The 15,817-nt window shown below is 45.9% G+C and overlaps 1 protein-coding gene across 1 annotated transcript in view; it reads left to right on the forward strand.

Moving 5' to 3' along the window:
- LOC126235475 (lachesin-like) overlaps window positions 1-15,817 on the forward strand; it is a 1,351,138-nt gene that overhangs the window by 1,263,165 nt on the left and 72,156 nt on the right. The window contains exon 7 of the mRNA XM_049944199.1: window positions 1,733-1,882. Coding sequence (XP_049800156.1) covers window positions 1,733-1,882 — 150 coding nt within the window. The remainder of the gene's footprint in view (window positions 1-1,732; window positions 1,883-15,817) is intronic.

Here is a 15,817-nt window from a genome sequence, read left to right on the forward strand (position 1 = left end):
TATTTTCAATGTCTCGATAGCTAAAATAGTTGCTCGTATTAATTACAGCAATACAACATTCACAGTGAACCATTAGTTTACGATAAACCATGTTTCTGTGTCACGAACAATTTAGGAAGTTTTAGGGACACCTATGTTACTTGAAACACATTATACGTGAGAAGACGTTTGAGCGTCTGAATTGTCAATTAAGGCACACGAGAATAACTGGTCGTTCCAATACCAAAATTGTTCATACATTTCACTTTAGTCGGCAAATTACGTCATGAATACATCAAGATATTATTATTTACTCATATTGCCCGTTATAACAAACAAATAACTAGTTGGACGTGCAATAATCGAACTGTACAATTTACAGCATAAGTAAGTAACAAATTTGGAAATTTGTGGTAAGGTCTTATGGGACCAAACTGCTGAGGTCATCGGTCCCTAAGCCTACACACTACTTAATCTAACTTAAACTAACTTAGGCTATGGACAACACACACACACCCATGCCCGAGGGAGGACTCGACCTTCCGACAGGTGGAGCCGCACGGACCGTGACAAGGCACCTCAGACCGGGCGGCTAAATAAGTAACAAGATATTATACATATACAGTATATATGGACGACTTACGCAAAAACACAATATTAGTGTATTAGCCTTGCATTCAAAGCACTGGTGCAATAACAATCTCAGTGTATTTAACACATCACTGGAATCGTTGACAAAGGGCTCACAGTTGAAAACACTGAATGTTGGAAGTAATGTAATCCACTACTCAAGTATTCGCTGGGATTTTCTTCCACCTCTTCAAAAATAATGTTTGGTCATCTGTAAACTATGTTATTAAAGTGATAAAGAATTCGGCTCACGAGAGGACAAAGTCTTTTTGGAACCCTGATAGAGCATAAATTAACTGTTGAGGTAGTTATAAGTGTAAAACTAAAGATTTACATCATCTTTCAATAACAATAAATAGGCATCAAAGTAAGGAATGAGCAAAGAAGTGTTAAGGAATATGTGAGGAAAAGATCTGCCAGATACTGTGTTTTAAGCATACGGCGCAAGAGGCTGCGTCTCACGTTCCGAAAACGATTCTCTGACTGATCATCAAAATTGGAAGGAAAAGGCTTAAGCGGAACAATAATAGTGGCTTCGAAGTTCACATAGTATTTTTACCAGCATGACCTTTCTAAGTTATTCCAATCGAAAATTCGTGTGATGAATTACAGAGGCCTTCTGCAATATTCGAGAAATATGTGTAGCCTCCGAAAAGTGCGTTACCAATTACTTTAGAAGCCTTTCGTCCACTTAAGTCGGTACCATATGCAGTTCTTTGGGTGTACTGTAACTAGACTGAATCGTCAAACATTACTATTCCAAGACGTACGCCTATCAATTATATATTTATTGAACATGACAGTTAATATTTCATTTAAAGCGTTTCCTCATAACTCATAAAGTAAGCGGTTCTTGATAAATGGTTGTTTCTCATGTCGAAATATTTTGTGTGACTTTTCTTTGGCATCATTTCACCTTCGCCCATTGCAAGTACAGTGAAGTTACATAAAGAGGCGTCTTGCATTAGTTGTACAGTGAGTTTCTGCTGATATCTGGAATGGCTCTGCTAATGATTTGTTGTATGATTGATTGTGACAAAATTCCATGTATCACTGAGAGGCAGAGCTCTTGTCGGTATCAATGGGTATAACGAGGCTAATCAACTTTGTGTGTGTTCTGCAGGTGGGCGTTACGAACCGGTACTATTGGACAACGCGTACAAGGTGCACATGAAGCTGACGATTCGTGCCGTCGGTCCCAACGACTGGGGCACCTACCGCTGCGTCTCCAAGAATTCGCTCGGGGACACGGACGGCAGCATCAAGCTTTACCGTAAGTATGATTGCTGTCCGCCTAGTATTCAGCCTTATGAGCAACTTATGTAAAGACAGCTGAATGATTGTAGCGCCTCCTTCCGCCGCGATGAAGGCACCGAAGTGTCGTGACGTGGACTTAACAAGACAGGGCAAGTGTTGAGGGCTACGGTAATCATGATATCACTGAAGCGCCCCATAAAACCCATCGATACAAACTGGATATAGGTTAAAGATTCTCAAATCTTGATTGATTGCAACCAAGATCGGATGAGGTAGATGGGGACAGAGGAGCACACACTTCCTTTTCTTAGTCTCTGCTGGACTGTTCTCCAGCTTTCCGTAAGCCGCTGCCTACGATGAGTAACTGACACAACACTGAATGTTCTCAAAAGTCGCGACATGACTTTCCCTGCACCAACACCAGTTTTGCATTTCATGATAGTTATGCTATACTTGTGATGGATGTTACGGAAAGTAGTATCGTGTGGTTGTTGTTGATAAAGCAGCCGTAAGAGGATGAAATCCAGTTCTGAAACATGACTAGGCGCCATTACTGGTATGGCGATGTAGGGTTGAAACACAAGCATCAGTGTGCATTACAGGTGCAGACATTCAAGATGGATCTGTACAAGGTGAGTAGGGATTTACACGTAAAGCTGTCTTATCAAAACAACAGTAACAGTGCTGGTGCTCTTCGCGAGTATCAATACATAGCTCATGAGGTCACTCCATAACTCAGTAACACTTTTGGATAAAACAATTGACCAATCGCTCCAAATTGCGTGACCAAAGGGATCACCAGAATTGAATCCGTGTGACTTATGCCTGTGGGTTTATCTGAAGGACAGGGTTTAGTAACTGGACACTAGCTCACATTGGACGTTGAAGATGAGTACAGAGAGGAAGGTAGCTAACATCCAACCTGAGATGTTTCAGGCAGCAGTAGAGCAATCTCTAGTACCGTTCCAGGCTATCATGGATGCAGTTGGTCGGCACAATGAGCAACGTTTGTAACCTGGAACCTGAAGATGCAACACAATTCCTCTCATGTGGAAACTGAAATGTATTTCCTTCAACTGTTTGTTCGTTACTCATCTACTGGATATACTTACAGATGTGTCCATAAAGTTTCAGTGTCCTTCGATCACTTGTTTTTCATGTGGCGCCTCTCAAGTGGAAAGGGTTTAATTATAACCACCCTGTCGATTAGGAACAAGTTCGGGCGTTTGTAAAATCTGATGATCGGGACTTCCAGGTTAACATCCTCATTCCGTACTTCCCTAAAGTGGCGGTGATGATTTCTTAACGACAAGGATTTGAATCGGCAACCTCAGAGCTGGGTGTCACTGCAAAATCATACTTCACCAACCTCACCTATGGAGGGGGTCATCAGTACCTCATCGTAGCCGGCCGGGGTGTCCGAGCTGTTCTAGGCGCTACAGTCTGGAACCGCGCGACCGCTGCGGTCGCAGGTTCGAATCCTGCCTCGGGCATGGATGTGTGTGATGTCGTTAGGTTAGTTAGGTTTAAGTAGTCCTAAGTTCTAGGGGTCTGATTACCTCAGCAGTTAAGTCCCATAGTGCTCAGAGTCATTTGAACCAAGTACCTCATCGTACAATGTTGATTCAAACTCCATCGACAAAATTTCTAGAGTTGTTCAGGTAATTTCTTGAGTATTCTGAAATATGACAACTGTGACTCTGGTGACTGTTACAATGTAATTTCATTTCGTTTGATTTCTTGTCCCCACACATCTTTTTCACGAATTAAACAGAAATCTGCACAACAATGTAAAGGTTGCCTGTGTGCTCTCTGTCTTGTTAAAAATTAAGTTGTCCATTCAGTGACGGTACTTGTTAATGACAACAGTAAAACACACATTAGTCCTCGCTCTCATCGCCGGCCGGTGTGGCCGTGCGGTTAAAGGCGCTTCAGTCTGGAACCGCGTGACCGCTACGGTCGCAGGTTCGAATCCCGCCTCGGGCATGGATGTGTGTGATGTCCTTAGGTTAGTTAGGTTTAATTAGTTCTAAGTTCTAGGCGACTGATGACCTCAGAGGTTAAGTCGCATAGTGCTCAGAGCCATTTTTCCTCGCTCTCATCGTTGCTTTCAGTAGTGCTCTGTTCTGTTTCAGCTCTACTTCTGTGTTAATTGTACGTGAGGCGTTCAATAACTAACACAACACAAATTTTTCTGAAAGCGGATTGGTTTCAATCAGCATTTCAGTACACCGTATTGTTCTCCTACTTTTCAAAATACACTCCTGGAAATTGAAATAAGAACACCGTGAATTCATTGTCCCAGGAAGGGGAAACTTTATTGACACATTCCTGGGGTCAGATACATCACATGATCACACTGACAGAACCACAGGCACATAGACACAGGCAACAGAGCATGCACAATGTCGGCACTAGTACAGTGTATATCCACCTTTCGCAGCAATGCAGGCTGCTATTCTCCCATGGAGACGATCGTAGAGATGCTGGATGTAGTCCTGTGGAACGGCTTGCCATGCCATTTCCACCTGGCGCCTCAGTTGGACCAGCGTTCGTGCTGGACGTGCAGACCGCGTGAGACGACGCTTCATCCAGTCCCAAACATGCTCAATGGGGGACAGATCCGGAGATCTTGCTGGCCAGGGTAGTTGACTTACACCTTCTAGAGCACGTTGGGTGGCACGGGATACATGCGGACGTGCATTGTCCTGTTGGAACAGCAAGTTCCCTTGCCGGTCTAGGAATGGTAGAACGATGGGTTCGATGACGGTTTGGATGTACCGTGCACTATTCAGTGTCCCCTCGACGATCACCAGTGGTGTACGGCCAGTGTAGGAGATCGCTCCCCACACCATGATGCCGGGTGTTGGCCCTGTGTGCCTCGGTCGTATGCAGTCCTGATTGTGGCGCTCACCCGCACGGCGCCAAACACGCATACGACCATCATTGGCACCAAGGCAGAAGCGACTCTCATCGCTGAAGACGACACGTCTCCATTCGTCCCTCCATTCACGCCTGTCGCGACACCACTGGAGGCGGGCTGCACGATGTTGGGGCGTGAGCGGAAGACGGCCTAACGGTGTGCGGGACCGTAGCCCAGCTTCATGGAGACGGTTGCGAATGGTCCTCGCCTATACCCCAGGAGCAACAGTGTCCCTAATTTGCTGGGAAGTGGCGGTGCGGTCCCCTACGGCACTGCGTAGGATCCTACGGTCTTGGCGTGCATCCGTGCGTCGCTGCGGTCCGGTCCCAGGTCGACGGGCACGTGCACCTTCCGCCGACCACTCGCGACAACATCGATGTACTGTGGAGACCTCACGCCCCACGTGTTGAGCAATTCGGCGGTACGTCCACCCGGCCTCCCGCATGCCCACTATACGCCCTCGCTCAAAGTCCGTCAACTGCACATACGGTTCACGTCCACGCTGTCGCGGCATGCTACCAGTGTTAAAGACTGCGATGGAGCTCCGTATGCCACGGCAAACTGGCTGACACTGACGGCGGCGGTGCACAAATGCTGCGCAGCTAGCGCCATTCGACGGCCAACACCGCGGTTCCTGGTGTGTCCGCTGTGCCGTGCGTGTGATCATTGCTTGTACAGCCCTCTCGCAGTGTCCGGAGCAAGTATGGTGGGTCTGACACACCGGTGTCAATGTGTTCTTTTTTCCATTTCCAGGAGTGTAATCTGCGTTCAGAGCGATGGCCTTGGCCTTACAGTATGCCCGTATGGTACCATTGGAGCCAACGTCTTGCTGCATCAGTAACTCCCACCATCATCCACTTACTGTTTCCCGCGGAATGCATCCGTCATTCGGACAAAAGTCGAAAGGTGCGAGGTCAGGGCTGTAGGACGGATGAGGTCCAATGAAGTTTTATGTGAACTCTTCTGGGATGCGCAGAATTGTGTGAGGCTTTGGATTGTCATGGAGAAAGAGAAGTTTGTTTGAATTTTTGTTGCGACGAACACTGAGGGTAGCACAGCCCACTTTGGAGTCAATCGATGCACTGTGAGGGAGGAGATCAAACAGAATTATGCCTACGGAGTCCCAGGAGGTCGTCGCGGTAACTTCAGCGGCTGAGGGTGCGGCTTTTAACTCTGTCTTAGAGGAGAGCTGATGTGGTCCACTCAATGGATTTCCGGTTTGTTTGTGATAACCCATGTTTCATCACCTGTGATGATGTTCGACAAAAAACTGTCACGATCAGCCTCGTAACACCCAAGCGATTCCGCACAGATGATCCTTTGTTTCTCTTTATGTTCTTGTGTTAGGCAGCGAGGAACCTAGCGGGCACACACCTTTGAGTACCCCAGCTGGTCGATGAGTGTATCAGCACTTCCAGCAGAGATGTCCAGTTTTTCAGCAAGGTTTCGGGTTGTAATCTGTCAATCACCTCGAATGAGAGTGTCCGCACGTTTCAACTTTACATAAATCACAGCTGTGTAAGGCCAGCCGGCACACGGAAGCTCGGACTGGCGACGTTGTTGCAAACATGACAGAAGCCTCAGCCAACGACTCACTGTGCTTTTGTTCACAACCAGGACTTCATAGACGTCCTTCAAGCACCTATGAATATCTGGGATTCTGTGGTTCTCCGCCAGAAGAAACTCAGTGACAGCTCTCTGCTTGGAATGCAACTCCGTTGCTACACCATTTTGAATGCTACGTACAGCGTCGCCACCTATTGTAGTTTCTCGGAACTGTAGAGGCTGAAGCGGGAATATTCCACAATGTCCCACAGCAAAGTCCACATTTTTTTCGACCAAAATTGTTCGAGGAAAAGGAATGTGTTGCGTTCCTTATTGAAAGCCTCTCGTATCAAGCAGCATGAGTTGGTTTACTGGTGAAGAGTTCGACGATATGTAGCTCTTGCTTAGGTGTCACTGAATGCAATGGATTGGCGGCAAAACGACGCTAGGGTGCGTTCCTTACGTAGCAACGGAATCAAATCACAGTACTTTTACGTGAGGGTTGTTACCACGATCTCTGCTTCCTGTTGCACGTTTTAGAGACTGTAGGTTACATACTTGTAGAGGTATTTTCTCGGAGACGAGGGTAATCGGTGTAACAAACTGAATTAATCACATTCACGTTACTTCTCTATAGAAAGCGACCGGAGATCATACGTCTCCCATACCAGAACACTCAGAAAATATCGCTGTATCTCTTAATTTTTTTCGTTGATGTCTAGCAACACCCTATAAATAAAAAGTTTCTAGAAAAAGGGTAACAGCAAAACATCACTACTGTATTCATGAGGTGTGGTATATACAGACCAAATATGAGTAGTATTGTCTAAAACGTCAGATGATACCCCCATAGAGTAAATTCTGCTTGTAAAGACACATTAGTATTGAATGTGCACAGATCTGAGCAGTAATAGGTCGCAGATACTGAATGAAGGGTCCAAACCTAGTAATTTAGTGATTAACAGCGCTACCTTCGGATCACGGGATCCGGGTTCTGTTCCCGCCCGGGTACAACATTTTACTCGCTCGGGAACTGGGTCTTTACGTGGTTCTTCTTGTCTTCATGAGAAATTCGCCAGTCTTATATGTACGAACAATACCAGACATTGTCTCCTACCGAATACTACCACACGATTATTTCCACTCACTTAATGAACCGCCTGCCGCGGTGGTCTCGCGGTTCTAGGCGCGCAGTCCGGAACCGTGCGACTGCTGCGGTCGCAGGTTCGAATCCTGCCTCGGGCATGGATGTGTGTGATGTCCTTAGGTTAGTTAGGTTTAAGTAGTTCTAAGTTCTAGGGGACTGATGACCGCAGCGGTTGAGTCCCATAGTGCTCAGAGCCATTTGAACCATTTTTTTAATGAACCGCGATGATCTTGCGTTTAAAGAAAAAAAAATGATTTTTTTTTATAGCAGTTCATGACATCCATTCTTACAAATATCAAAACACCGCCATTTCTCTCCTCACATCCACCACTGCTGGCGGCTCACCACCAACTGCGCAACACTACGCACTGCTCACATCCAGCTGCCCAACACTACAATGGCAGACAACAATGCAAACTAGCCACAGACTGCACACAGCACAGCCAGTGATTTTCATACAGAGCGCTACGTGGCGTTACCAATAAGAAAACCTAAACAGCCTACTTACAATACATACATAAAAAATGGTTCAAATGGCTCTGAGCACTATGCGACTTAACTTCTGAGGTCATCAGTCGCCTAGAACTTAGAACTAATTAAACCTAACTAACCTAAGGTCATCACACACATCCATGCCCGAGGCAGGATTCGAATCTGCGACCGTAGCGGTCGCTCGGTTCCAGACTGTAGCGCCTAGAACCGCACGGCCGCTCCGGCCGGCGATACATACATATTTCACACATCTGAGTGGAGGAAGCAACATCTGATACCGTCCTTAATTAAAGTTTCTCACAGTCTTGGTTGTTGCGACATAATTATCTCACACGTGTAGTCCATATGCAAAACCGAGTTAGCTGGCGCAGTGGTTAGCACACTGGACTCGTATTCGGCGAGGGAGACGGTTCAAACCCGCGTCCGGCCATCCTGATTTAGGTTTTCCGTGATTTCTCTAAGTCGCTTGAGGTAAATGTCGGGATGGTTCCTTTCAAAGGGCACGGCTGGCTTCCTTCTCCATCCTTCCCTAATTCCATGGGACGGATGACTTTACTGTTTGATCCCCTCCCCGAAGTAGCCATCCAACGAACCGTATGAAAATGGATAAAAATGTAATTTTTAGGCTGGATTTGTCACTGTACTGGTGTACTGGTGATATACATTAATTTCACATTTCAAATTAAACCCACACTGTGTTTGATTATCGAAAACTTCTAAGTATTCGTTGTTAATCCCCGTAACAGGTACTTCCCGTAGCAGCAACCATCTTATTGAAGATATACAGCGCATAACATTCTGTACCTTTCCCTGAGTACCTAGTCGTCTTAAGTCCCACAGACATTAATTCGCCAGCTCCTATCCCAAGGGAAAAAGGTGCAACGTAAGTCTAACATCCGGATTTAAGGTCGACCGATCATGGATTGAATTTCATTAAATGCTCCTTAGTACTTCTCTGTTGCAGGATACATGGGGTCAGTCATCATAGGAGAAAGGATTGCGTATGGGATGCACACTGGGACTAAGTTTAACGAAGTAGCCTGAAAGCGAGAGGACACTCATTTATAAATTGGAGCCTACTCCCTAACTGGTCAAACGTAGGACACATGTGTAATCCTAACACCATGATTATGTAAGAAAAAAAAAGTGTATCAACCATCATAATGAGTTTTTGGGTCAGTGAGAACAAGATGAACCCACATCTTCTCACACACAATGTCTCACACATTCACAGAATTACCGAAGATAAGATTCACTATTTTTCCATTAATGTCGATTCTTCAATACTGCCTTCTACAGCACAGCGGGAAGATAACACGAAACGTAATCAGAATTACGCGTATGAAGTGAATTATGACCGGGTAAAGAGCAAGCCCCACAGTGCTTATAACAATGATTTTAAGGTTAGAAAAAATTCCCTATCGGGAAATTCTGAACTAATTACCATCTTAAGTCACCACTTAGGTGCGTACGGAAGCGACCCGTCAGTGTCACCATCAGAGCGATTCGTCTTCTAGACAACTCTTCCACAACCCAGTCGTCTCTGCCTCGCCTCCGAGGACAGACACCGAAAACCTGGAGAGAGCGAATTGACCAACCAATAAAACCAAATTCTTCCGTTTTTGCAGGTAGCTCCTCCAATTAGAAGCAAGAGACACGACGTCTGTTTAGTCGTTCTCAAAAATTTTCCATTGGTGCAACGTCTGAAGTTAGAACCAAGAGAGCCAATCGCACAGGCACGAGTTACTAAAACTTGCGCAGATAATGCTCAGACAATCGGCCTGAGTGGCACCACAAGTCAGCTTTGAAAGTTGAATTCATCCGCTGGTTCCAGGCCTCTAGTGCAAAACTAATCCAAGAAAGTACACCTGAATTCGCACAGTTGCAATTACATCCACATCCATTTAATGCAGCAATCATCCATGTTTAAGACAGGTGGATACATCTAAGTGCCATCACCAGCGTTATCTTCGTCTGTGGCAATGAAAAGTATGAGAAAATCCTGGCAGAGAAAAAGGCAGTGCTTTGAAATTGATGAATCCAATTTTTCGCTTTGATATTGACCACGACACGTAGATGTATCCACTTCATGGATTGCCCGTCACCTTTCATTGCTTCCCCGAACGAAATAAGCATCTTCAAATCAATACTTCTCACTTCACATCTGAGACATTTGTGTGTGGAAGAACCATGGCTGTTATTTAACATACCATCAGATATCGTTTCCGCCACACGTGTGGAATATACACTGAAGCGCCAAGAAACTGGAATAGGCATGCGTATTCAAATGCAGAGATATGTAAACAGGCAGAATACGGCACTGCGCTCGACAATGCCTGAATTAGACAAGTGTCTGGCTCTTATGTCTGGCGGTTACTGCTACTACAAAGGCAGGTTATCAAGAATTAAGTGAGTTTGAACATGGTGTCATAGTCAGTGCACGATTGACGGGACACATCATCTCCGAGGTGAAGACGAAGTGGGGATTTTCCCGTACGACCGTTCCACGAGTGTACCGTGAATGTTAGGAATCCGGTAAAATATCAAATCTTCAACATCGCTGCTGCGAAAAAAGATCCTGGAAGAACAGGAGCAACGATGACTGAAGTGAAACGTTCAACGTGACAGAAGCTTAACCCTTCCGCAAATTGCTGCAGATTTCAATGTTGGATCATCAACAAGTGTCAGCGTGCGAACAATTCAACAAAACATAATCGATATGGGCTTTCGGAGCCGAAGGCCCACTCGTATACCCTTGATGACTGTACGACAACACAAAGCATTACGCCTCGGCTTGGCCAGTCAACACCAGAATTGAACTGTTTATGACTGGAAACATGTTTCCTGGTCGAACTAGTTTTGTCTCAAAATTTATCGATCGGATGGACGTGTCAGGGTATAGGAGACAACCTCATGAATCCATGGACCCTGCATGTGAGCAGGGGACTGTTCTAGCTAATGGAGGTTCTGTAATGGTGTGGGGCGTGTGCAGCTAGAGTGATATGGGACCCCTGATCTGTCTAGATACGAGTCTGACAGGTGACACGTGCGGAAGCAAGCTGTGTGGTCACCTGCGTAAGTTCATGTCAACATTGTGCATTCCGACGGACTTGGGCAATTCCAGAAGAACAATGCGACGCCACGCTCGTACATAATTGCTACAGAGTGCCTCCTGGAAAACTCTTCTGAATTCTTTCACTTTCGCTGGCCACCGAACTCCCCAGAAATGAACATAATTGAGCATATCTGGAATGCCTTGCAACGTGCTGTTCAGAAGAGCTCTCCACCCCCTCGTACTCTTACAGATTTATGGACAGACCTGCAGGATTAATGGTGTCAATTCCCTGCAGCACTACTTCAGGCATTAGTCCAGTCCATGCCACGTCATGTTGCGGCACTTTGCGTGCTCGGCAGGGCCCTACACGATATTAGGGAAGTGTACTTGTTTTTTGGTTTTTCAGTGTATGATGCTACATGTTTATAATTTTTTTTTACTGTGGTACAGGTAGAAAAGGTAGCTTGAAAGGTCCCATGGAGGAGACATTAGCTAAAAGTTATGTATGGAATAAGGCGATTACTTCAAAGTAAAACAGCCTACGTAAAAAATGACTTTTTTCAAGACTTTCAAAGCGGCTATGGACCTTTCCTTTTTCTTTTGCTTGTGCCTTTTTTTCCTTCAGATACACAGGGTCGGCATGGTTAAGCGGATGTGACAATGTTAGTGCAAGGGGTGGCCGGATGCCCTTCCTGCCGCCACCCCGTACACCCTAGGACGGAATTAGTGTACCCCATCTGTCTGCGACTAGTGTAATCCATGGAATAGTGCGAATGTGTTCAGATGTCTGCGACTGGAACGTGGGGACCAGCCCGGTATTCACCTAGGGGGATGTTGAAAACCGCCTAAAAACCACAGCCATGCTGACCGGCACACCGGCCATCGTTAATCCGCTGGGCGGATTCGATCCGGGGCCGGCGCGCCTACCTGAGTCCAGGAAGCAGCGCGTTAGCGCTCTCGGCTAACCTGGCCGGTCAAAGCGGCTATGTACCTATTTATACAAAAGACTATTGAAGGGCGATGAGACTTTTCGGCACGGTATTCCGCGTCTTAGTAAATATGTGCTCCTGCTCTCTCTCACGCATGGTACTGAGACATTGTCTACATCTACATCAACATACATGCTGTGCAAGTCATTGTACGGTGCATGGTGGAGGATACCCTGTGCCACTAATAGTCGTTCAATTTCGTGTTCGACATGGCAGACACAGCGGAGAAAAACTGCCGTTTATATGCCTCCATGTGAGCGCTAATTTCTCTTATCTTCGTGATCCTTACGCGATATGTATGTTGATGGCAGTTGGATCGTTCTGCAGTCAACTTCAAACGTCTGTTCTCCAAATTTTTTCAATAGTATTCCTCGAAAAGAATGTCGCCTTCGCTTCATGAATTCCCATTTGAGTTCCCGAAGCTTAAAATAATACGTGTGTGTTGTTCGAAACTACCGGTAACAAATGCAGCAGCCCGGCTCTGAACTGCTTCGACGTCTTCCTTTAGTCGGACGTGGTGACGTTCCCAAAACCTACAGCAGTATCTAAAAATAGGAGCCGGCCGCTGTGGCCGAGCGGTTCTAGGCGCTTCAGTCCGGAACTGCGCTACTGCTACGGTCGTAGGTTCGAATCCTGCCTTGGGCATGGATGTGTGTCATGTCCTTAGATTGAGTTCGGTTTAAGTAGTTCTAAGTCTAGGGGACTGATGACCTCAGATGTTAAGTCCCATAGTGCTTAGAGCCATCTGAACCATCGAAAAATAGGTCGCACCAACGTCTCCTCTGCAGATGACCCACACTTTCCTAAAATTCTCCCAATAAACCGAAATCGACCAATCGCCTCCCCTACCACAAGCCTCACATGGTCGTTCTATTCCATATGGCTGTGCAGATTTGCGCCCAAATATTTAAATGACGTGGCTGTGTCAAGCAGGACACTGCTAATGCTGCATTTGAATGTTAAAGGATTGTTTTTTGTCTACTGAACCGCATTAACTTACATTTTTCTACCTTTAGAGCCTGCTGCAATTCATCACACCAACAAGAAATTTTGTCTAAGTCATCTCGTATCGTCCTTCAGTCATTCATATTCGACAGCTTCTCGTACACCACAGCATGATCAGCAGACAACCGGAGATTGCTGCCCACCTTGTCCGCCAGATGGTTTATGTATACAGAAAATAATAGCGGTCCTATCACACTTCCTTGCGGCATTCCTGACGATAACCTTGCCTCTGTTGAACATTTGCCGTCCAGGACAGCACACTGGGTTGTATTACTAACGAAGTTTCGAGCCACTCACGTATCTGGGAACCTATTCAGTTTGCTCATACCTTCGTTAAGTCTGCAGTGGGGTACAGTGGCAAATGCTTTTCGGTTATCTAGAAATATGGTATCTGCCTATTGACCATCACCCACAGTTTGCATTATATCGTGTAGGGAAAGGGCAAGCCGGTCGAGGTGGCCGAGCGGTTCTAGGTGCTACAGTCTGGAACCGCGGAACCACTACGGTCGCAGGTTCGAATCCTGTATTTCTACTGTGTATACTTTAACAAATAAATTCATAAAACTTTTTCAGTATGACCAGGAACGATTGAGGACTCACACTCATAGCAGTGGAAGTTCAAAAACGTAGCAAAATACCTTTTTTTTTAACAAGTGAAATTTCATAATTTTTTTCACTTACTACTGGCTGCATTTGTTTCTGAAGGTACACTTTTCTTTCTAAGTAAGAAAGATTCTTTGATGAATTTTGCACAGCACACAAGCAGTACTTACAGGTGTATGAAACTCTATAATTTTTCAAATATATTAAGAACTGTGGTAAAAATTGAGTTTTTCCTAAACAAGAAGTTTAAAATGCAACAGTTCATTCATTTTTTCATAAATTAAATAAACTCTAGATTTTCATACTCATGTAACTATAGTTTGCACGCTGTGCAAATTCCATCGAAGAATCTCTCTTACTTAGGAAGAAAAGTGTACCTAAAGCAACAAATGCAGCCCGTAGTAAGTGAAAAAAATGATGAAATTTCACATGTAAAAAAAATGTATTTTGTTACGTTTTCGAACTTCCACTGCTATGAGTATGAATCCTGAATCCTTCCTGTTCATACTTTCGAGGTTTTATGAATTTATTTGTAAAACTATAGACAGTGGAGATTAAAATGTCCTGTGGTGCCTCTCCTGCTCCAAGTCGGCCCGTTTGACGTCCTATCCCCCGTAATTCCCATAGTGCTCAGAGCCATTTGAACCATTTGATTTGAACCATTTGAAAAGGGCAAGCTGGCGCCATTTGAGTCTATGAATTCTCTTTGAGAGCCGTGAACCCGTATATACATCACAATTGATGGGCGATGAGGCTTTTCGACACTATATCCCATGTTTTTGAGGAAGTGCACTCCTGCTTACTCTCATGCATGCTGCTGAGACATTCTCCTGGCGCCATTGGTGTCCGTAATTTCTCTATGAGAGGCGTAAGGTCGCAGAAGAAGAGGCACCGTGGCAAAACAGAGAAAGCAGCAGGAAGAACAGCGGCCAGAACACGCTCCAGCAGCTGCCCGTAAATAGAAGCGTCGGGGCGGCGGGCGCCTCGGTGAGGCGTGACGCCGGCCCACACAGACGGCTGCAGCCAGCAGGGGGCCTGTTGCGTCTCGTGAAGTGGGGGCGGGGGAAGGCGCGAGAAGGTTGGCGGGAGGGGGCAGGGGGAGTGGGAGGCCTTGCAGCGGGAAGCCATTCTTCAGGGCAAACCTCGCCGCCTCCCCTCAGCGCACATTTGTCTTTTAAATTCAATTCCGACCTCCAAAAAGAGAGAAGACACAACCCGATTAAGGACTTCTCTTATTTTTCCCGGGACTACCCTCGCGTTAACTTCTGCGTACTGAAGGGCGGCGCGGAATGTATGAGGTGAGCCTCCGTCGCGGATAATGTTAAGGGGAAGGAGACGGAGAGGGAATATTAACGCTGGAAAGCGGGCCATTACTGCCCTAACGTGCACGGTAAACAAAGCGGGCGCTAATTGTATAGCCTCTGCCGTTATGTTTTCGTTGTGAACTGGAAGGCAAATTTTCATGCTGACTGCTTAAAAGTTTCTGGCTTACTGGTTCAACGTACCTCTGCCACGAACTAGACGTGAGAGTATTCAACTTTCCTCCCACAAATTCTGCAGAGATCACATCATAATGAAACGTTGGAATTCATACTCTTCGATAGAAATGTCATGTATTTATCAGAAAAAAAACGTAGCAGGTGTTGTGTATCGCCAATTTTGCTCTATGAATTTGTAGCGCTATTGGAGAACTTTGCCTTTGCAGAAAGATGACAAATGGTTCAAAAGGCTCTGAGCACTATGGGACTTAACTTCTGAGGTGATCAGTACCCTAGAACTTAGAACTACATAAACCTAACTAACCTAAGGACGTCACACACATCCGTGGCCGAAGCGGGATTCGTACCTGCGACCGTAGCGGTCACGCGGTTCCAAACTGTAGCGCCTAGAACCGTTCGGCCGCTCCGGCAGGCAGAAAGATGACAACAGTGGTTTATGCAAGACGGGCGAATACCAAGTTTTCCACTTACAGTGCAACAGTACCTCACCGCAACGTTTCATTGTAGATACAGCGCTCGAGGAGGTCCGCCAGCATGCCATACCCTTTCACCTCACCCGAATCCGTTAGATTTATGGCTATGGGGATATTTAAAGGCAGTGGTGTGCACCTAATCTGTAGACAATGAGCAGATGTTGCAGGATCATGTGACCCAAAGATATGTCGTAGTCCGAATGTGCCCAGGTGTATGTGA

Source organism: Schistocerca nitens, chromosome 1 (assembly GCF_023898315.1).
Source record: "Schistocerca nitens isolate TAMUIC-IGC-003100 chromosome 1, iqSchNite1.1, whole genome shotgun sequence".
Lineage (NCBI taxonomy): Eukaryota > Metazoa > Arthropoda > Insecta > Orthoptera > Acrididae > Schistocerca > Schistocerca nitens.